This window comes from Athene noctua, chromosome 19 (genome assembly GCF_965140245.1).
Source record: "Athene noctua chromosome 19, bAthNoc1.hap1.1, whole genome shotgun sequence".
NCBI lineage: Eukaryota > Metazoa > Chordata > Aves > Strigiformes > Strigidae > Athene > Athene noctua.
In genome coordinates, this window is record NC_134055.1 from 794,417 (window position 1) to 816,842 (window position 22,426).

At 57.7% G+C, this 22,426-nt stretch overlaps 1 protein-coding gene across 2 annotated transcripts in view; it reads left to right on the forward strand.

The window, feature by feature from the left end:
* The window catches only part of CLUH (clustered mitochondria homolog), a 38,282-nt gene that overhangs the window by 3,454 nt on the left and 12,402 nt on the right, over positions 1 to 22,426 (forward strand). Inside the window, exons 1-13 of one of the 2 annotated variants that reach the window (XM_074922549.1) lie at positions 3,439 to 4,640; positions 9,882 to 10,078; positions 11,533 to 11,704; positions 11,862 to 12,005; positions 12,210 to 12,337; positions 12,978 to 13,132; positions 14,530 to 14,655; positions 16,215 to 16,362; positions 16,882 to 16,974; positions 17,506 to 18,200; positions 19,349 to 19,566; positions 20,128 to 20,232; positions 21,374 to 21,474. In XM_074922549.1, coding sequence (XP_074778650.1) covers positions 3,767 to 4,640; positions 9,882 to 10,078; positions 11,533 to 11,704; positions 11,862 to 12,005; positions 12,210 to 12,337; positions 12,978 to 13,132; positions 14,530 to 14,655; positions 16,215 to 16,362; positions 16,882 to 16,974; positions 17,506 to 18,200; positions 19,349 to 19,566; positions 20,128 to 20,232; positions 21,374 to 21,474 — 3,156 coding nt within the window. In that variant the 5' untranslated portion in view covers positions 3,439 to 3,766. Of the gene's footprint in view, positions 1 to 3,438; positions 4,641 to 9,881; positions 10,079 to 11,532; positions 11,705 to 11,861; positions 12,006 to 12,209; positions 12,338 to 12,977; positions 13,133 to 14,529; positions 14,656 to 16,214; positions 16,363 to 16,881; positions 16,975 to 17,505; positions 18,201 to 19,348; positions 19,567 to 20,127; positions 20,233 to 21,373; positions 21,475 to 22,426 lie in introns of those variants that run through there. The other variant, XM_074922550.1, reaches the window with a different exon arrangement.

Below are 22,426 nucleotides of genomic sequence, written 5' to 3' on the forward strand. Positions count from 1 at the left end.
CCACGAAGCAGGGAGCTGAAGTAAGGTTCCCTACAGCAAGGCGACCTTAGGCTAATGTCACATTTTTTAAAAAAAGCATTTCCTTAGTTTCCCCTTCTCCTTAAAGAGAAAAGTTCTACTGCAACCTGTTGATGAAGCTGCAGGCTCAGAATTTTCTGTAGCTGCTGTCCCTCGCCATAAACCTGCAGGATGGTGACTCTTGCCCAGAGCTCCCGCGGGTCGGATTAGCCTGCGGCCAGCCCCCCCCTTCCAGGCTCCCCGCTAGCTCAGCCCCCGCCGCTGGGGCAGGGTGAGGCTGGAGCGGTGGTGGCATCGCAGGGGTGTGGGCAGTGCCCTGCCAGCAGGCAGGGGCAGGACTGGCCCGCCTGGCAGCTCAGCGCGGCCCCGCTGCCAGCTCGGGTCGTGGCGCTGCGCGAGCCGGGTGGGGTTGCCCCCTGGGTTTCTGCGGGACGGGCGAGCGAGTTTCCCAGGCTCCGGCCCGCGTTATGCTCTTGCGGAGACGGGGAGCAGCCACCCTGGGGCTGTGTGCGGCCCCCAGCCCGCTGTAGGGGGGGGCAGCGGGAGCTGCTCTGGAGACCGTTGCAGCCGTCGGGTCTCCCCTGCAAACCCCCCCCGAGCTCCCCGCAGCTGCCACCTCTGCGGGTCTGGGCGCTCTGGGCCGCGCTAGGCTGTGCGTAGGGCTCTGGGGACCGGCACAGTTGGGTCTGTCCAGGTTTGTGCCGTGGGGAGTTTTCTCCAGAGCCGCTGTGGTGACGGGCATCAGTGGCAGCACAGGGGGTGGCTGGAGCCGGCCCTGCCGCCCCACGGAGCTGGGGCTCTTGCCTCCCAGCGCGGCTGCTCCCGCCTGCCAGGCCCGTGCTCCGCTGGTCCCGCGGATGGATGGCTCCCTGTCGCGGGCTCTCGCTGCCTCTGCTGGAACTAGGGTACGTGCTTGGAGAATTATTGACTGATTCTCGGGACCTGTCTGAAATGTGATTCCTTTATTCGGCTCTTCTCTTGAAATTTGAGGAACGTGCTCTTCCCAACAGTTGATGTTTTTGTCGGTGCTGACCTTTGCACTTTGCCTTAGGTTCTGCTCTTTGCCCCTGATTTCTGTGATGTTTGAATTGCATGCTGTTGTAGCAAGGTCAGCCAGCCAGCTAGTTTTCAGGACCGAGTTGCCAAAATTTTGGCCAGGTAGAAAGTTTACAAGTGGGTTTAAATGTAGTTCCCAGATGTGGAGAGCACAGCGTGGGTAACTGAGGGTGCCAGATGCAAAGCCTGAGGCGTTTCGGTGCCTGTGAGTGCCTGAGCCAGCAGCTGTGGGGCCGGTGAATGCCCCGGGGCAGGGCTGCAATGCAAATGTCCCGGTATCAATACCAATAGAAAAGCCACAAGCTTCTAAGCAGGCTGGAATGTGGCTCGAGTTGTTTAGGTCGATCCAGCCAAATTTTACTGTGGGTACACAGGAGCTGGGAATGACTAATTTTCCCGCTTGCCATCCAGGGATTGTTAGTGCCGCAGGAGAGGTGTCAGGACCGGCGAGCCCGGGGCCCTCGTCGAGAGCCGCTCGCTGCAGCCCTGCCGCACGGAGTGCGAGTCAGTCCCAGGGGTTGTAAAGCTGCTGAAAAATAAATGTGGTGCTTATACCTCTACCCACAGATGGGTTATAACCAATTTGTGTTTAATGACAGCAGTAGAGCAGCTCTAACGTTTCACTGTGGGCCTTTATTAAAAGAAGTGCTTGTTGCACCTAAAGTGCTGAAATTTTGTGGGAAGCTGTGGTTTCCGCTGGGGGTGTAGAGGGAGGCTGTCTCCCACCTCCCCTGATGGGATGTCCTGCAGAAACGTTTCCACTCAGGCCATCTCTGGAGCTAATGCCTATTCATTTAGTCAATTTATTTACATTCATTAAAATATTTGTTTTGTTTCATTTATTATTCAGCTAAAATTTGATTTGCATTTGCTATTCTGACACCAGCCTTCATGTGTTAAAGCAGCATGGACCATGCAGCTCTGAACTTGCTTTGGCCTGGGTTGAAGCAACCGCGGCTCAGCTCCGCGAGACCTGACCGGGTACTTCTCCAGGAGGAGGTCGCATCTCTTCCCAGAGGTCTCTTGAGAAGGATGAAGATTGAAACTGTCAGTACATCTAAACTCCTTCAAAAACCATCAGAAGAAAAGGAGTTACCAGTGCTGATATGATCTGAAAGTCGGTGCTGGCTCCCAGGCCGAGGGGTCCAAGGCTGAGCGGCTCCCGCACTGGGAGAGCAGCGTGGGGGTGCCGAGGGCCCCTTGCAGGGAGGTGGAGTGGGAGAGACTTCTCTTCTGATCCCTCTGCCTTTAAAAGGACAGCAGAACCTAGCCAGGGTTTCCTGTGGAGAGCTTTTGGTCTGGTTTTTCAGCTGGTTTCCCCCTTTTTCCTGGCAGGTGGCTTTGCTGGCACGGAGCTGCCGTTGGAGAAGGGATCGCCCTTCCCCTGCGTGTGTTGCCTTGGCCTTGAGCTCGCGTGAGCTGCGTGGTCTTGGCTTTGGTTTAGTTCTGAGATTTTTGTGCTAGGGATGTGGCGTGTGGTTTTTCTTCTGCTCAGTGTGGAGTTGTGTCTGTGAAAAACCTCCACCTGCCCGGGAGCAGGGGGTGCTCTCGGGTTTTGCTAACGGGACACGAATGCTTTTCCAGGCAGATCCCAGCCCGGTTGGTTCGGGCTACAGCTCTCGCACATCACGTCGCATGTAGGAAAGATCCAGCTCTTTGCACATGTCCCAGGAAGCTGGGACCACCGAAGGGACCACGTAGCCGGCTGCTGGGTGGTGTGTGTCGGTGTGGGCTGCGGGCCGGCCCGCGGAGGGGCCGTGGTGCCTGGCTGGCGCTGCTGGGGGGAGGCGAGGAGCGGGCGGCCGCGGCCTCGCGGGAGGCGTGCTGCGGCCTGCTCGGCTGCGGCCTCCCCGGGGCCTGCAGAAATCTCTGTAATCCCTGCTTTGGTTGCTGGGATTTCTTAAAAGTATCACGGAGAGAGAAGCAGTGTTAGGGGGTTGTGCGTGTGGTTTTGTGGTTCGTTTGCGTTTGACATGGCAGAGCAGGGTGAGAGGACAGAAAATCCGTCTGGAAACTACTTGCTGGTTCACTGCCTGGCTGCTTTGTGCTCGCCTGCTTAGTATGGATGGCTGTGCCTGGGCCCGGGCGTGCCATAGTAACTGCCCTCGCCTTGTAATTCAATGCAGCCCCCTCGCTCGCAGGTCTGGCAGCGCTGAGGCCGCTCGCGCCCGTCCCATGCTGCACTGGTGCAGCACTCGAGATCGGGCTATTTATAACCCCCCTGGCCGGGGCCGTGGGGCCGGCATCCCTCTGCCAGCGCCGGAGGAACCTGTTAGATACGCGCCTGGTTTTGCTCTGGCGGGGAGAGGAGAGCTTCAGCTGCGGGGAGCTGCCTCTGGGCTTCGCGGATATCGTGGTGGTCGGGGTGAAGGCACGCGGGGGCCGAAGGTCGCCGGGGGGGGCACTTTGGGAGAGCTGCTGCGAGCCCAGCGTTCGGTTCTGGCGAGCAGGCGGGACGTGAGCTCAGGACGCCGCGCGGAGTCAGCTGCCGGTCCTCTGCCTCCCGCCACCCCCGGGCCGAGCAGGATTTTTCCGGAGAGAGGGCAGCCAGCGTGAGGAGGCGAGCAGGTCTGGGCTGCGGAGGGCGAGGGCTGCTGCGTGGGCATTTGCCTCGTGGGGACTTCAGTCTATGTGCGCAAACAAAACTTAACCCTTCTAATCCGGTGCTGTATGAGCCAGGCCGCTTGCGGTCATGGGGAACGGCCTTTTTGCAAACTGCTGCAGGCACGTCACCGATCTGATCTTCCAGACGCGCAGCTTTAGCTCGCCCGATGAGAGGTCGCCCCTCTTGCCAAAGCCTCCCCCGGGCTGTGCCGGCTGCCCGGAGATGCCAGAGGCCGCCCCGTGTGCCGGGCCCTACCCAGACATCATCCCCAGCGCGGCGGTGACGGGCAGCCTGCAGAAGTGCACCGAATACATCGAAGAGCTCTGCAAAGCCAAGGACGAAGAAGGAATGGTGACGGTCTGCGATAAGAGCTGCTGGGGAGCCGGCGCTGCCGGCCCGCTCCGGCAGGCAGAGGCGTCCCGCGCGGTGCCTGTCCTTCCAGCCGACCTTGGGGAAGGGCCGGCAGGGCTGGGCGATCACGCTCCGTCGCTTGAGGCCTGCCAGAGCTGCGTGAAACTTGAGGACAGAGGCTTAGCCCACAGATCCTGCCGCCCGGAGGAGCACGTGGAAGCAGCTGCTGGGGGGGATACAGCCCCGGGAGCACGTCCCGGCGGCCACGGCGAGGGACGAGCGGCCTCGCGTTTAGACGCGGCCTTAGCGGCTCCGGCCAGCGCCGAACGCAGAGATGCTGCTGCCTCCCCGGCGAGCCCTGGGACACTGTCCTCTGCTCTGCCAGCGGCCGCGGGGAAAACCCTGCCAGGCCAAAGGACAATCACACCTGTCCCTTCTGGCGAGGTGTCACCTAAAGCTCAGGACACAAGTACTGGTTTTGTAGCAACAGACCCCACTGCCTGCCCCGTTGGCAGGTCGGGCTGTGACCCTGGTTCTCGGGTGCAGGCGCTGCCCTCGAAGCAGCAGCAGCAGAAGAAGAGGAGGAAGAAGAAGAAGCTCACACTTCTAGGTGCTCAGCGGCGTGGCACTCTGTCACGCTTCGGGTAGCCCAGATGCCTGTATGCTCGTAACAGGGGTGGGTGGCTGGTGTGCCCTGCGATGGGGCAGGGCGAAGGAGAGGGGAGGCGAGGTGACGTTTTGACTTGGAGGCAGGAGGAAGATGAGGAAGGTGGTGAGGAATCCCACCGGCTGTGTGCCACAGAGGGTCTGTGCCTTGTCTGTGTTAGCAAAACAAGCATAAGGGATTTGTTGGTTTCTTTTTTTTTTTCTTAATTCATAAGTCAAATCCTTCTCTCGTGACTGTGAGCAGGGTCCCTGTGCAGGCCCGCAGGCAGGCAGGAGCACAGGGTGGCCAGGGACCGGAGCAGCGTCTGCTCGGAGCCTTCGGCTGCCCTCGGCCGAGCGCGGGTGGGAGGAGATGCCCCAGCTGCAGGGATGGAGCTGCCCTCAGCGCAGGGACGGGGCGTTCCTTCTCCTCCTTCCCCCCATGCGTCTTTCCAGCGCTGCGGGGACAGCGGGGACCCAGCCACTTGCTGCAGCGTGGGAGGGGGCAGCTCCTCTCCTGCTTCTCCGCAAACTGGCACCAAATAGCGACTGAGCTGGAGCAGCTCTTGTCCTGGCAGGACTTCTAGGATATGAGAAACTCAAGTTATTATTTTGTCAGTCTCAAGCTCAAATTTTGCCTTTCTATCACCATGTTTTGTTTCTGTTCCGTCCCCGTGGAGTGGCTGAATTTTGGGTTCAGAACTTTGGTTGTCTTTTGGTGCAGCTGGTGGCACGAGGGGACGTGCAGGGTGGCTGACCTGAGCTGCTTGCTCGGTTTCAGGTCTAGTGCCCGGTTTGCTTTCCGTGTGCCGGCGGCGGGTGTCGAGGCTGCAAGCCCAGCTGGTTGGGAGATGGTGCCGAAACTGTTTTACACCACTCAGAATTCAAAATACCTTTGAGGAGGGAAAGGCAGGATTTGGGCCCTCAGAGTGACACTGGAGCTGATAAGAAATGTGCTCCTAAATTCAGTGATGGAAAAGGTAGGGGTTTAAATTTTCAGTTTTTGTATCTCATAATCTCTGCTGTTACTAAATGTTGGGAAGGAAACATCTCTCCTGCAGAGCAGTGCTTGGGTTCCTTCCCCTGCTCTCCAGACCAGGCTAACTTGCAGCAACATAATCTTGCCTTTAAAAAAAGGATTAGGGACTGACTTCAGTTTAGAAGATTTGTTTGAACATTAATTAGTTCTTAACTAAAACTTCCCATGATCTGTTGTATTGCTGTATGCAGCCAGCAGCGTTCAGGTTGGGGTGTGCCAGGATCACTCGGGTCCGGGGGGTGCCCAGCACCTCTGCAGGCTCGCTCTGAGTAGGAAGCGTGATTAAAACAGGCCCTGTCGCCTTGGCCTGTGTGCTCCTTGTCCGGGTGCAAAGATGAGAGTTAATCCTTTTGCTGACCCTCTAGGTGAGGTGGGAGCCGCCGTCAGGCCGCCGGTTCCTCCCGCTGAGGCGGTGCCTGTGCCGCTGCCTCCCCTGGTCGGTGTTTTGCTTTCCCTGCTCTCCTGATGCTGTCGCCTTGCACGCACTCGGGGTTTGGTCACGCTGTGCTCCGAGTAGCAGTGAGAACATCGTGTTACAGTTCGGCTGCCAGCCAGGGCAAGCTGGAGCTCAGCAGCCTCCGCCGTGCCTGCGGGTACAAACTAGGGGCCAAAAGGAGGAGGGTCCTTGCCAGGATGCTTGTGCGTCCCTTGGAGTGACAGGGGAGACTGGAGGTCACGGCCTCTGGTCGAGACTGCAGAACGGTGTCTCGAGGCCGAGGTGTTCCGAGGGATCTTGGGCAGCGCCGGCGGAGCGGCTGGGCAGTGCCCCCAGAGCGGGTGGGACGGCTTCCCCGTGACTCAGCTGCTCTCCGCGAAACCGTCCGGGCTGCGCCGCCCGGCACTTTCTGCTGTGGGCGAGAGCTTGCGACTAAACGCGGCTCCTGGCCTGTCTGGGGCTCAACTGAGCGTGAGAAACGGGAGAGAGGTTTTTGCAGGAGTCTTCCAGGTGTCCTCGCGCTCGCTGAAATGAAGCGCCCGGGCGCCTTCGCCTCGTTCTGCCTGCCGGCGCTGCCGAGGCCGCGGCGCAGCCGCTCTGAGCGGGCGGGAAGAACCGGTGACCCACTTTAGGGCAGGTGGGTGAAGCTCCGCTCCCCACGGGGAGAGCACAGGCCGTGAGTCAGCGCCCGGCAGGCAGCGCGTCCTCCAGGCGAGCTGCCCTGCGCTGCCTCAGCCGGGGTCCAGACACAGAGTGCCACTTCTGTCAAAGCGTGCCCCTGCCCTAAGATCCCCGCTGAAAAGCCTTTGCTGGCCTTAAGTCAGAGGGTTAACCTGCTGGAAAGCTGGTCTGTCTTAGTCCAGGCCTTAGTCCAGGCTTAACTTTCCTTCCGAACTTAAGACGGTGCTGTCTGGAGCTGGATCTTCTGGCCTGAGGAGATGTGAAGGTGTTGCCTCTACGTTTTTCTCTGTCACAAAGTACAGAGCCACGCCAGCCCCCTCTTCCCTCCGTGGGGAACAAGGGATAGAAAGTGGGGATATGTGGTCTTGCTGCAGATGAGAAACGCTCGTCTGATTTCTGAAACAACCGGTGGTTTGGGGACCTGATACCAGTGAGCAGCGAAAAGCAGAAGCTGCCCCTGCCTCGCTTTGCAGCTGGAGGTGTTTGCTGTGCGCGAGGCCAGCGTGTGCGTGGGTCGCCCAGCTCTCGTGTGAAGCCTGTCCCCTGGTTTGGTTAGTCCCTGTGCACTGCTTTCCTCCTCCCCGCTGCCAGCTCCAAGCTGGGCAGTTATTTTCTGCTCGCTGTGGAGGCACCTCATCTGCTGGATCTTGCTTAGTAAAATGACATAAAATCACATTTACTCAGAGGTGACAGTGTCCCTTTTGGGAACACCCTAGCAACAAGTAGCTTCAGCACCCACCTCACTGCTGGTGGGAGAGGGTCCCTGGTGAACATGGCACGGGGCAGACTGCAGGAGCGTGGGGACAGGCGCCGTGGCTGGGAATGAGAGCAGAGGGAGAGGAGCTGCACATCCCGCGGGCTGCTCCTTCCACACCTCGGCAGCCGGCAGAAGCCTCGCTGTTCCCCAGCAGCACCTCGGGCTTGTCACCAGCGACGCTGCTGGAAAAGGCCCTCGGTCACGGGCAGGTGGGGACGGGGGTCTCGGGGTGGTGGCAGCATCGCTGCGACTGTACCTGGGTCCTGCCCGTGGCATCTGCTGCCACAGCGGTTGACGAGGGCTGTTGGGTCTTTGGTCAGTGCTCCAGCCTTCCTCTGCCAAATTCTGCCTCCCCTTGCTGCCACAGCAGGAGCAAAACCTGGGTGCTACTGCCCTGCTCGGGTGGGCTGGGCCTGGTGGGGTGGTCCTGCCTGCAGTACCAGTAGCCCCAGGTGCAGCTTTTCTGCGGTAGCTTTTCCACTCTCCCTCCTCGTCCCGGCGAGTTCAGGCAGTCTGGGAGGAGTGAGGAGCGTGTGACGAGGGGCTCTCCCCAGCCCTCTGGGCATGGTGTGGTTTTCCTGAAACCACAGCTCTTGGGGCACTCTGGCGTGGAGCTTCGCTCTCCTCCTCTCTAGCATGACTCCAGCTTGCTAGAGCCGGGCCAGGCCTCACGCCTTGCCTGCGGTTTCATCTGTCAAAGAAATGAGCGGCTTCTGTTGGGGACATACACGGAGTGACAGGGAACACGAGCAGCCGCTGCCGAGATGCTGAAGGCCGCCGAGCTGCTGGAGGGGGCTCTGTTACCTGCTGCCTTTTGGAACGGGTGCGCTTTCCTTGCGCTTCGTGCTCCTTCACCGTGTCCTGATTCAGCCTCGACCGTCGTCTCCGAGGTTTGCTGTTGGCAGTTGTAGTCTGGAGCAGGAGCGTGGCCCTCTGGGGATGCTTCAGTGGGGCTGGAGGCTGCAGCCTCGTGTTGCACTCAAGGTGTGCGAGGGGATGTAACGTTTCCACCCCTGTTCTGCACATGGTGAAGGTTGGGTGACTTCCCTGGGCTGCCCGAGCAGTTGGGGCTGACAGGCAGGAACTGGCTGTGATAGCTTTAGGTCTTGGAGCAGAGCAGCAGGCTGCCTTTGGGCAGCGAGGGAGGTTGAGCTGCCGTCTCCCCTGGAGCACAGCTGGGGCTGCTGCCTGCCTGGGAGCTGAGGAGGAGGAGAGACCCCTGCCAGGAGGAGCTGGCTGGAGGACTGCAGCGTGCTGCTCAGCGACCTCGGGGTGTTATCCCGGCTTTGAGCCGCCCCGAGCCCCGGCAGCCTTTCTGCAGGGCTGTTCCCAGCACCCAGGCGAGCCCCAGCCCGCTCTGTCCCTGCGCCTGGGAGCACCAAGCGGGAACCACCATGTGCAGGGCTCGGGGGGCTGGCGGCCGGGTGTGCGGGCGGTGCAGCACCTCGGTCCAGCACGTCCTCTCCAGCGCCGTCCCCAGCCCGGTTTGGTGGGTGCAGGCTGCTCTGAGGCCTGCAGCTCCCGAGATCTTATCAGCTCTCTGACACTATCCGCCTTATTGGAAAAGAAAACAAACCATTTCGGGATCAGTGAAGTAGGTGCAGAGAGCTCCCCATCCCCGTGACACATCTCTAAATTAGCACTTAAAATGTCGTCACCTTTTTCTTGAATAAAATTGCTTAGGCAAAGCCTTGCCCTGGCACCATGGGATCCCTGCGAAGTATTTTGGCAATGCGGAGGGTGGCCAGATGCGGGCAGGGGTGTGGGAGCTGTGGGGTAACCTGGCTGCCACGTGACGTGCAGCTTAGCAATGCAACCGCCGTCTCATCCCCTCCCTTCCCTCCTGGCTGAGCAGCAGCGTACCAGGAGGTATGTTAGGAGCTGTGTAACGTGTTGGTGCAGAGGTTACAGCTGCCTCCAGGCCGCAAAGCACCACACACCCATTTCTTTTAATTAAGAGGCTTCTTAAGACTAAGCTGAATGTGTTGTACGCTGACCCATCCTTCCTGCTTTCCTTCCCTCCCCTCTCCGCACAGGGTTTGTGGAAGATGTAAACCCCGCAGGCGAGCGAGAGCACGTTAATTAATGCTGTGAGGGGAAGGGAGGGAAGGGCCTGGCACACCTATGTCTAGTAAACACCGAGTGCAGAATAAAACGCTTGCTGCCTTTTAACCCCTGGTTTGCTTGGGTTGGCCGGAGGATGGTGGTGGTGTCCGAACCAGTCTCTCCAGCCACCCGGGGAGGACCGTCTGTTTGCTCACACCTTGCCCAAATCCCTCTCTCTCTCCCCCAGAGCACCCGTCCGGCATGGCCCTGATGAACGGCAGCGGCCTGCACGAGAGCCTCAAGGGTGAGAAGGAGGCCAGGCAGAATGGCCACGAGGAGGCTGACCCGGGGGAAGATGGGAACGACCAGGAGGTCATTGTCATCCAGGACACGGGATTTACCGTCAAGATCTGCGCGCCAGGGATAGAGCCCTTTTCCCTGCAGGTACCTCCCATCCCCGGCGCTGGAGGAGCAGGCGGGAATCCTTCGAGCCAGGGCACGTGCAGCACTGTCCCCTCAGCCAGCCGGGGAGGGAAGGGGATGGGACTGAGCCCAGGAGGGCCCCCGTGGTCTGGACAGTGTGGTCAGGCTGCTCCCGGCTCCCTGATGGGGTTCACTGAGGCAGCCGAGCACGGAGGGTGCAGGAGAGAAGCTGCCTGGCCACTGGTCTCTAGAGGAAAAGGGAGGAAGAGGAGACACAAGCAACAGGCCTGCGTGGGCTTTGCAAGGACGGGGAGGGTGTCCTGCTCCAGAGCTGGGGAGGGGGAATTTCCCAAGGTGTAGCCGCTTCTTGCCCATCACAGAGGCGCTCGGGCGTGGGGCTGAGCACGGGGGAAATGGCCTTCCCACTTCTGGGCTGTGAAAACACGATTTCTGGGTCTGACTCCCAGGAAGGGAAATCTCCTCGCTTGCCTGGCAGCCTGGCATGGGGCTCCCTGGGCCTAACCCGGGTTTAGTGCAGCGACGGGCGCCAGGCCAGCTCGGGGAGCTCAAGCACTCGCCTGAGGATGAGGGGAATGGTGCAGCCTCTGCTTCCCCTCTGCACAGAGAGCTCCTCGTGTGCCATGTGGACAGTGACGTGCTGCCAGGTCAGGGCAGGCTTGGACACGCCTGGCTGATACTCTGATGTAGCTTGATGCTTCCCTGAAAACCATTTGGATGAAATCTCTCTTAATTTCAGGGAGAGGCATCTGGAGCCTAAACCCAGAGGGAAGTCTTATCTCCCCAAGACTAGCAGAGTGCAGTGACATTGCATCCCCTGTGGAACCAGCTGTATCGCAGCCTAACTTTTTTCTCCTTTAAATCCCCTTGGCTGTTAGTTTTAATAACCTAATAATAGCAGGCCATGGTGTTCACAGCAGCTCTGTAAACTACCCTGAGTCCTGCGAGCTTGAGAGCAGTGGCAGGGGTGCTGGAGCCCGGGCAGGGGGCAGGAGCACAGCCCCCGTGCAGGAGCCGGGGCGGTTTCTTGCGTCACTGCAGCGGGGGGGTGGCACTGGTGATACCACGGCACATCCAGGGGAGGGAACGGGCTCCTTTCCACGTGCATCGTTCAAAGCCTCGCCGCAAAGGCACAGTGCAAAGGGATAAGGGAAGAGCTCCTGGTTTTCCCCACTTCCTCGGTGTGCTCTCGGCCCCCTCTGTCCCGTGCCGAGTGCTGGGCGCGCTCGGGGCTGTCGCGCCCCTGGGCCCCGCGGGTGGAGCTGGGGTGGCCGACCCTGCCAGAGCGGCCGTGCCCTCCCAGCAGGGACAGGAGCCCTCTTTGAGAGGGAGAGCGCCAGGCTGCCTCACCAGGCCTGCAGAGGTACGAGAGGGGTTTGATTCCACAGCAGAGCGACAGAGCTTGGCCAGGACGCACGTGAGGACTGAGAATAACTCTGGGTTCTTCCCTTCTTAAGGTGTCTCCTCAAGAGATGGTGCAAGAGATCCACCAAGTTTTGATGGACCGCGAGGATACCTGCCATCGGACTTGCTTCTCTCTGCAGCTGGACGGCAACGTCCTCGATAACTTTGCTGAGCTGAAAACTATTGAAGGACTGCAGGAGGGCTCGCTGCTGAAAGTGGTGGAAGGCAAGTTCCTTCGGGCTTCGGGAGGGAGCGAGCTCGGGTTATCACAGGGAGTGGGTTTGTGCACCTGGCTGCTCTTTCCTGCGCTCCTTTGAGACCGCTGTGCCCAAGGAGTAGGCAACTGTGTAATTCCAGTTTTTCCTCCCTTTCCGCTCCTCAGAGCCATACACAGTGCGAGAAGCCAGGATACACGTGCGTCACATTCGGGACCTTCTGAAGAGTCTGGACCCATCGGATGCTTTTAACGGTGTGGACTGTAATTCACTGTCCTTCCTGAGTGTCTTCACGGAAGGAGACCTGGGAGGTACGGGGCAAAAAGGCTTCTCTGGCGTGGTCAGGGTGTTCATTCCCCCAACTCCTTGCTTCGTTAAAACCCATTGTAACGGTCAGCTGTCCCACATCGTTCAGGAGTGCAGAGAAATACTCGGAGCACTTTCCTCTTGACTAATTATTGGAGGAGGGAATGCTGCCTTTTCCAGCACTGACTTTCTCTCTCTGTTCATTCTAGACAGTGGCAAACGGAAGAAGAAAGGTACTGAAATGGAACAAATTGACTGCACCCCTCCTGAACACATCCTGCCGGGTAGCAAGGAGAGACCCTTGTGTGCCCTCCAGCCCCAGAACAGAGACTGGAAGGTAGAGTTCTCCTGTGACTTTAAAACGCCTCTTGGCACATTCCTTGCTACAGGCTGGTGTTCAGGGTTTGAAAGCTGCGCTGAAGTGGACTTTGGGATTTGTTCTGCTTGGTGCTTAACGAGGGCCGGAATAGCAGTGCTTGGCCAAAAGAATAAAGTCCAGGAGCTTGTGTGCAGAGTGCTGGACACCCGGCCTGGACAGCTGCAGGGCGTGGGGTGGCTGCTCTGGCTGGGGGGTGGCAGGGGAGGGAGAAGGGCATTTCTCTGCCCTGCCCCGCAGGCAGGATCTGGGGAACACTGTGCGTCACCCCGAGCTTTCCCGCACCCCCCCTTGGGTTCCGGTTTAGAAGCCGCCATATGGAAACCAGTACAGCCAGAAATCCGTGCCTTGTGCAGCCCAAAGGCCCCCAGCGGGTCTGTTTTCAGCCGTGTGTTACGGTGTGAAAGGCGACAAGCTGAGGCACACTAGTGGAGTGCAGACGGCTCGAGGAAGGCCGTGCTCTCGAGACCAGGTTTTTCTGTGAGCTCTGTTTCTGGAACCGTGCGCGGGCGGCCCGTAGAAGGCGTGTACGTCGGATGGCCCTAACTCAGGGGAATAAATTCCTGCTGACAGGAGCTGCTTCTGTTGTGTTCTTCTGCAGCCTTTGCAGTGCCTAAAGGTATTGACGATGAGCGGCTGGAACCCTCCACCCGGTAACCGGAAGATGCACGGGGACCTCATGTATTTATATGTCATCACGGTGGAGGATCGGCACGTCAGCATCACTGCGTCCACGCGAGGGTTTTACTTGAATCAGTGAGTAACTAAGACTCCTCCCATCCTGCCCTGCAGCAGGGAGCTTGTGATAGCCAACTGGAAAGGAACCCACAAGCAGCCTGTTGCTGCTCTTCTGGGGATTGGGGTTTTTTTGGTGGAAAAGAGCCTATTTTAACTGGCTGCTCGCATGCGTTTGTAGGAGTTGCTATACTGGATTGGGCTGTTCAGTTATGCCTGGTACCATTTCTCTACAGCGGGTAAATGCCTGGTGCTTTAGGGAAAATTTAAACATTCCATAATGTCATCAGCTAATTAGAGCATTTTGAGTTGGGAGGGAATTCCTTCCTGACCATTGCAACGATCTCATTTTGCCCTAAAGCAAAGGCACAGCCTGTCGGAACTTCCTAAGATGGGCACAGATTTGACTAGATTTTTTTTTTTTTTTTTTCCTAAAGTAGTGACTGTGAAAGATTGTTAAAGTGGCAGAGCTGTGGCTGCACTGAGGGAGGTGCAGGGTCTGTCCAGCCCAGTAGCCCATAACAGACCTGTTGAGTTGGGGGTGGACAGGAGAGAACTTCAGAGCCACGAACCCTGCTGTACCTGAGCAACTGCCAGCTCAAACATCTCTGGGTGGCCTCGATCCCACAATCCAGATAATCGCCTGGGCAACCATAACTGTGTGTCTGAAATACAAGGTTATAATTCATGGGAGAATGAAGCTGCCTGAAGAGAAAAGGAGAGCTTAAAATATAGAAGATAAAATTCAAGCACGCTTCCGCCTTCTGTCTCATGGAGTGGAAGTGCTCTGTGTTAAACTGGCTCGAGGAAGAAATAATTTGTATTCCATTGTGTCCCCCCCGCCAGATCCATAAAAATAAGTGTTACAGTAATGGGCCTAAGGGTACGCAGCGGGGCGCAGGTCCCGGGAGGCCGGGTGGCACAGTGGACGTGAAACAAGTGGCCTTTCTGAGTCTGGCAGAAGGTGCCCTGGGGAGGGGGAGCGGGGGGTGCGCTGCTGGCGGGTCTGTGCTCAGCCTCCAGCCAGGAGAGGAGCTGTCCTGGGCGGGCACCGGCTCTTTGGTGCCCTCTCCGCTGGGTTCGCTGTTAAGCAGAGGCCCTCCTGGTGAGTTTGGAAGCTCTGTGAGATCGGTTCTTCCCAGCTCTAAAACCAGAAGCCTTTCTTGAACCCGGTGGTGCCTGAAGAAGGTCTATATTAAATTTGCTGGGCCTAGGTGGAGGGTCACTCGTTCCGTCTCACGTGGAGATGGGAGAGGGCCCTCGCAGCCCCTGTGCCCCGTGCTCTGCGCTTCGCAAGCGCGGCCGTGTCGTGCAGCCCTCCCTGCAGCCGTGGGGGGAGAGCTCTGCTTCCCGTGCCGAGGCCCTGGGAAGTCTCGCGTGTGACGACGGCTTGTGACTGTTTCCCTTCCCTCTTGCAGGTCTACAGCGTACAACTTCAATCCCAAACCTGCAAACCCCAGTTTTCTCAGTCATTCCTTGGTGGAACTACTTAACCAGATCAGCCCTACCTTCAAAAAAAACTTCTCCGCCCTGCAGAAGAAACGGTAGCAGCACTTTTTCCTCTCTAGTTGCCCTGAGTAGCCTGTGGTGGAGGTGCTGGCTGAGGCTGGGCGGCGGGGCTGGTTCTGCGGGACCTGCCGCCGCTGACGGGGCAGCGACTGCGCCTCCCAGCTCGCGTAGCGGGGGGCGGTCGGGACGTGCGCGTCCGTGCAGCGAGGAGCACAAACACCTGAGTCAGTGTCGTGGCAGCACCCTGATGTGGCTTTCCCTCGCCCAAAACACGGGGCTGACGTGACCTGCCCGCCGTCGCTCAGCGCGGCAGCGGCCGGTGGGAGCGCAGAGTCCCGCTGCCCCTCCACTGGAGGGTTTCCCTTGGCTGTAGCTCCCAGGTGACTCCTGCTCACAGCACGCAGATTCACGGAGTTCGGTTCTGCCCGAAGCACAGGGTGGGGGCACGACAGCTCTCCGTTGCGGTGGGAGTGTCAGTCGTGGGGCTGACCCGGCGCTCAGCGTGCTCTGTCCCTGCTGAGGAGTGAACACGTCGGGCGGTTTGTGCAGTGGGAGGGGAAGCCCCGAGGTGGGCTGTGGGGTTCATCGGGGGGGAAAGTGCTGACAGGTCGATCTGCTCCTGAGCTGTGCTTCTCACTGAGGGTCCCTGGATGCAGAATTGATGATTTCCTAGTTAACCAGGCAGCAAAGAGTTAACGTGGAGCATGGCCGAGTGCTGCACCAGCAATCACTAGGTACTTCTCCCCTGAATCCAAACAGGAGACTGAAGCATAAAATACCAGGGAGAGGAACACACGAGGGCTTTGCGTAGGCTTATGGCGGAGAGAGAATAATTACTTCCAACGTGTCCATGCATGCTCGTTTTCTCTCATTTCCTCTAGCACCTATAATAATAAAACCCCCAGTAATGTATTGTTTTATTCTGCTGTCCTTGCTGCAGGGACTGTTTATTCTGCTCCAGGACAGCGGGTCCTGTGCAGAAGCCTGTCGTCTTCAGAGTCCCCTTAATGACCTGCCTGGGCTCGGCAGGGTGCAGATTGACAGGCACATTGTGTGGCTTTTGGGAGCTCTGCTGCTGCTCTCATTAAGAAGATGAAAGGGATGGTAGACAAGGGCTGGAAATTAGCAGTGGCCTCCAGCCACCACCGTGACTATCTGGCCATTTAAAAATGATTATACTGTACTGCTGCTTGGGCCAGAAGTAAATACAGATGAGTCCCGCGCGTGCTGTGAGCAGCAGATTGCAGCGGGGCCCTTGGGTGAAGCTCACCCCGTCCCTTCTTCAGCGGGTCCGTGCCCCGGCGGGGCGGCGGGAGCTGAGGGCAGCGGGCGTCCTCCGAACACAGGGTGGTGGGGCTCTCCCGGGGTACAGCTGAGGGTGAACCTGGGGAGAGCCCCGGTGACTCTGCAGACGAGAGACACCCGTGCCAGTCAGTCATTGTGGGGTACAGTGCTGGTCAGAGTCCACTGAGCTGCTGCTCGGGCCTGGCCTGGCTATTTGTCAGAAGCTGATGTTGCAGCAGAGGGAAAATTCTCTTAGAATAGAAAGAAATCTTCCTTGGAAAATGTCTGATTGTTGTCTCTCCCAAACCAGGGTTCAGAGACACCCTTTTGAAAGGATAGCCACTCCTTTCCAAGTGTACAGCTGGACGGCGCCGCAGGCAGAACATGCCATGGACTGTGTCCGGGCAGAAGACGCTTACACTTCTCGCCTGGGCTATGAAGAGCACATACCCGGACAGGTACTGGCCTTTGCTGAGAACACTGGCAGGAGTTTTGCTGCCAGCTGTGCTGGGAACCAGTTCACTTTTAGCCAGTAGACCACTGGTATTTGTGGGAGGGTTTTGCTCATCGAAGGGAAAACTTGGGGGAGTCCTTGTTCTTGACGGTGCTCCAGGGGCTGTGCGGCTCAGGCTGCAGCTCCCTCACACGTGAAGGGCTGAGAGGGGCAACTTCTGCTCGGGTGTTTATAAATCCCAGGTCCCTGCTGCGAGCGCCGCTGCACAGAGCAAGCTGCTCTTTCAGTTATGCTGCATAAGCTGGGCAGAGGGAAGATCCATGCCAGGCTGCTGTCGGATAAAGTCCACTCTTGAGGAGTGTTCATTCCTGCTGCTAATTCGCTTCCTCTGAACTCCATGCAGCCTGAAGTCTTGCCCCTTCCCCTCCCTTCTCTCACAAAATGCCTCATAAAGCAGAAGTGCTGACTTGCCAGCCCCTTCCCACACAGCGTGTTGCTTCCCACAAGGCTTTGACTCTTTCAGACCAGAGACTGGAACGAGGAGCTGCAGACCACGCGGGAGCTGCCACGCAAGAACCTGCCCGAGAGGCTGCTGAGAGAACGAGCCATCTTCAAGGTAAGGTCGGGGTGCGCAGGCAGCTCCTCGCGCCCCTTCGCTGCTGCCCGCCTCGCATCCGGACGCTTCACCCGCGCCGCCCCTTCGGGGCTGCAAGGGTCGGCTCCCTGCTTGTGATCCAAGGGCTCTTGTGCTCTCTCGTAGTGTCTGCCTTCTGCCCCAGCCCCACGGGGCAGAATCGGGCCCCTTGACTCAGGCTGGCCCCTCCTCATCCTCCGCTGCCCTGTCTGGTCCCGCCCTCCTCTGAGTGGGGGGAGGAACAGGGCGAGGGGGGCACACTTAGACCTGAGCCCCCCTCCCTGTGCAGAGAGCTAATGGTGGAGACACTCTGATCCCTGATGTTCTGGCTCCTGGAGGATCCAAGCCACTAGCCAGGCTCGCAGGAGTAGAAGCCCGCTGGCCGGCCGGCCCGCTGGAAGGCTGTCGGGAGGAGGGGAGCGATGGAGAAACCTGCAGGGAGCTGGGGGAGCTCGGGGCTGGGCTGGGGGGGTGGGGCCCGTCCTGACCCAGGTCTCTCTCCACCCGCCCCAGGTTCACAGCGACTTCACGGCAGCAGCAACCAGAGGTGCTATGGCCGTCATCGATGGCAACGTCATGGCCATCAACCCCAGCGAGGAGACCAAGATGCAGATGTTCATCTGGAACAACATCTTCTTCAGCCTGGGCTTTGACGTCCGCGACCACTACAAGGACTTTGGTGGAGATGTTGCTGCTTACGTAGCTCCTACCAACGATCTCAACGGTGTGCGGACCTATAATGCCGTGGATGTAGAAGGGCTCTACACGCTGGGGACCGTAGTGGTGGATTACAGAGGTTACAGGGTGACAGCTCAGTCCATTATTCCTGGCATCTTGGAACGGGAGCAGGAGCAGAGTGTCATCTATGGGTCAATAGACTTTGGCAAGACAGTTGTCTCGCACCCCAAGTACCTGGAGCTGCTGGAGAAGACCAGCAGGCCCCTGAAGATCCAGAAGCACAAAGTCCTCAACGACAAGAACGAGGAGGTGGAGCTGTGCTCCTCGGTGGAGTGCAAAGGCATTATCGGCAACGACGGGCGTCACTACATCCTGGACCTGCTCCGCACTTTCCCTCCAGATCTAAACTTCCTGCCTGTTGAAGGGGAGGAGATGCCAGAGGAATGTAAGAAAATGGGGTTCCCCAAGCAGCACAGACACAAGCTTTGCTGTCTCCGGCAAGAGCTTGTTGATGCCTTTGTAGAACACAGGTGAGCTGAGCTCCCCCCTCCTCTGCCTGCAGCTGGTCCCGGTCCCAGTCCGGACCGCGCTGCCTTGTCCCAGGGAGGTCACAGCAGAGCACCCAGACGTGGGCAGCTCCTTTCCCCAGTGCTTGGCAGGTGCAATTACAGAGACTTCATGAACGAGGGCTGAAAACAGGAGGGATTCTGGCAGGGTTACAGCGAGCCAGGGCAGGAGCTAGTTTGTTTTTCAGTCTCCGGATCTGTTTGTGGTGTTTCCTGTCCAGACATTTAGAAGTTCTTCTTTCCCTGCAGATACCCTGTGCCCCTGATGGCTAGGGAACAGGAAGGCATTTACACTTCCTTCTAAGGCTCTCCAGATGTCTTGAGTGCTACCTTCTTTTCCTAGAGGCTGGAAAAAAAAAAGCTTCCGGGAACTGCTGTGGGTGCTTTTGTGGTGGGATGTGTTGGCGTTGGGGCTCGCTCGGCGCGGGGGAGGCAGTGGGAGCTCTGGGAGCAGACGAGTGGCAGTGGTGATGTTCTGGTGGTGTAAACGCTCCTGCTCCCGACGTGACGGGCCGCGGGCGCTCCGCTGTCACTGGCGGTCAGAGCCCGTGCTTGGCTTGCCGTGAAGACGAGCCCTCCAGTCGCTGACGGAGGAGCCCTGCCCGCTGAGCAACCCGTTCCGCAGCCAGCCCTTCCCAGAGCCTGCAGGCAGCCTTTGCTGCTCCCCGGGAGAGCTTCCAGACTGGCAGCCTGCGGGACTGGCCGTAGGGTGCTGCTGCTGCTCCTTGGCCAGCAGAGGCCCGGCCTTTCTGCTCAGGTCTGGCAAAATTGCTGCTGGTTTGTCTTTGACTAGTCCTGAGTGTCTGGCAGCGAGAGTCGTCCCGAGCTGTCTGCTGATGCTGCCTGTGGAAAGCGATTTGTAACCACTGCAAGGAGATTAGTTTCCTGTTGCGATGGGTAATAAAAACCCACTTGTTTTTTCTTTTTCCGACAAGCCAACGTGCACTGCTTTTGATTTTGGAAAGCTCATGGGCAGAGTGTGCACGTCCTGCCTTTCCCCGGGGAAGCTGTGTGATGTATAATGCAAACCTTGTGAGGTCTTTCCTCGCAGAGCAGTGGTGCTCCTCTTCGGTTCTCCTGCTGTGCTGAATTTCTCCCGTCCTTTCCCCTAGGTATCTGTTATTCATGAAGCTGGCAGCGCTGCAGCTGATGCAGCAGAAGGCCAACAAGCAGGAGAGCTCCGGCGCGCTGGAAAATGGCGCCTCTCCGGAGAACGGCACGGCAGACGGCGAGAAGTCTGAGTCAGAGGATGGTAAAATAGACGATAACGTGACTGGACTTGATCAGGTGAAAGAGCTTGCTGAGACCATTGCGTCTGATGATGGAACAGGTATTTCGCCCTCGGCGCCAGGAGCAGCCCGGGCCTCCCGCCCCGGCGGGTGGGCGCTCTCCGGTGGCGGTCGGGGTGATCCGTGCTTGTGAACGGGACACGCGCTGCCCGCTGCTGTCGGTATTTCCTTGGCTCTTTGCAGAGAGCCATTTGCGCTGAACTAGTCGCTCTGGGGGCCGGTTGGGAGGGTGGGCGAGTGTCTCTGCAGGCAGCTAGCCCGTCGGCTCTGCCGCAGGGATGGGGCAGGCAACCGGGGCCGGGCTGACAGGCCTGGGGTGGGGGGTGCGATGCGCAGGCACGTGGGGAGCCCCAGGCTTGGATCTCCGAGTATGAGTGGTTGGGGGTGTCTGGGGGTTTTCTGGGTCACCTGTTCATGTTCAGACTTTGCATTTTTGCAGCCACCTTCCTTTCCAAATATCTTAAATTGAGTTTTTTTCCGATGGGCTGCTGCAGGATGTGCCCATGTTGCTGCTTTTAGTAACAGAACTCTTCTCTCAAGCTAGGCTTGTCGCTTTTCTGAAATCCATGTTCATTTGTGTTCTGTTTTTCTTCCGGCTCCAGTGGATCCCAAAAGCAGAGAAGTGATTCGAAATGCTTGCAAGGCTGTAGGCTCCATTAGTGACACGTCATTTGACATTCGGTTTAACCCAGATATCTTCTCACCAGGTACGTGTACAAGGAGCTGGTTTTAGTCCTCCTTCAGAGGATTGCTGTGTCCAGCCAAAAAATTTGTGTTCTGAGCCAAGAATACTGCTGGCTTTTGGTTGGCTGGGCATGGTGCAGGATTCTCCGTGAAGCACAGAGATACAGAAAAGAGAAAGAATTGTAATTGATTGCGATGCTCCAACTACCAGGGGCGGGCAGGGAGCCGTCTCCCACTGCTGTGCTCGGGGAAGGTCTGCAGAGCTCTGCCAGGAATTTTCTTGAGATTCTGCAGCATCCCAGCTGCTAGACCACATGAAAAGAAGCAGAAGGAGGGGAGAAAAATTAAATTTGATCCTAATGTAACAGTTTGCACAAAACCCAGCAGTTGTAGTTGAAGGACTGACGTTGGATCCTCGGTGAAGGGCAGGGTTTGTTTTAGGAACGTCACAGTGAGCAGGTCACGGTGCCCTTTCAAACGCCTGCGCCAGCCGGAGGCGTCGTGGGCAGCTTTCCCTGCCTGGAACCAGCATTTTGTACCTGGAAACATGGAAGAAGCTCCCTGAGTGTGTGTGGGGGTGAATACCGAGGTTGTGTGCATGCAGGCTGCAGGGGAATGGCCACATAGTTGACTTTAGCTTGGAATAAATGTGTTTGGAAGGAGCATGTGTTCTGAAACGCCCAAGCACCTTCTAAGGCTGGTAGGGATTAGGCCTTTGGTGCAGGCTTTGCAGCCAGAACTTAAACCTTATTTTAATTCTGGTGTGCAGAAGCAAAAGGCTCTGAGTTTCTAGCACTTGCAGTATTGCTGGTCCGTCTGCTGAAACGCTCCCATTCCAGTCTGGCCAGTTGCCTCTTGCACTGGCAGTGTGCACAGCGCTTTGCAGAGGGTAGAATGGGCCCAGCAAAGAGCAGAATTTGGGCTTTCAGGAGCTGTGTTACTCACGAATGGGTGGGCAAGAGCAGCACAGCTACTCGCCAGGCGGAGCAGCTAATGCTCTTCCCATTGAAACAGGTTGCAGAGGGGCTGAGTTTCTGAAGAAGCGTCTTTAACTCCAGGGAGACAGAATCACTTCCACTTCTCACCTGCTCTTACTAAACGCTTTCTGTACGTGACTTGTTTCTTCTCTGAGTTGTTTTTTGTTTTTCTCTCTTCCTCTCCTAGGTGTTCGTTTTCCCGAGTCCAGCAAAGAGGAGGTGCAGGATCAGAAGCAGCTGCTGAAGGATGCTGCCGCGTTCTTGCTGTCGTGCCAGATCCCCGGTTTGGTAAGGAACCAAGGCCTGGCAGCTCTGTCCTCTCCGAAAGCCGGAGCTGGGCTGCTCCGGGCAGGCACCTCCCGAGCGAGCGTCTGGGCAGCACACGTGGGTTTTTCCCTTTCCCCTCTTACATCACGGCACAGTTTCCCCACCTTGCTCCAACAAAGAACTTCTGGCACAAGTAACTAACAGCTATTGCTGAGAGTTTGGGACAATAAAGACCACGTAAGTCATCCTCTGCAGCCGTGGGCGTCCTGCACCACGTAGTGTGTGATCCAGCCCTGACTGTGACTCAATCAGTGACTAATAATTTGGAGCAAACTGGGAAATTGTTCTTACAAATACCTATTGTGGAAACTCCCTCTGTAAGTCTTGGGCATTGTGGATGCTTACCTATGCACCTGGCTAGATGAGAAATCCCAGCTCTTCCCTTCTCGAGATGCTCTCTAAAGTGATTGCTAATGTGTTTGTTGCAGCCAGCTGTAACTGGGAGGGTAGAATTGCTGATTTCAACTCCAGAAGATTCAGCAGTTGTTGGTCTTATGTAGGAGGGGATTTTCCTTGCTGGAAAGCTTCTTCTGAACTCTAAATCCACTGTTTTTGTAGTCAGCATAACCTTTAAGACCAGGTATTCAGCTTTTAAATAAAAAAGGAGGGGGAGTGGATCAGGAAAGGGCTTGGTGACTGTAGCTTTACCAGATGGTTGGGGCACTGGTATATAAACCCGAAATGCTGCACAAGCAGGTGTGGGGGCAGGTTACAGGCAGCCCTCTGTACTCCGTGTATCGGGGAGTAAGTGTGTCACTCCGTGATGTGAATTAGGTGACACTTTATCAGCACTGCAACACAACTTCAGATGCAAATGCCACTCCCCTTATCAGCGAAGCGTCTACCACTCTGTAGTCATTTAATTGGAAATGTTTTTAGTTAGTGACTGTGAGGCCCTTAAAGGAGGGTTGGC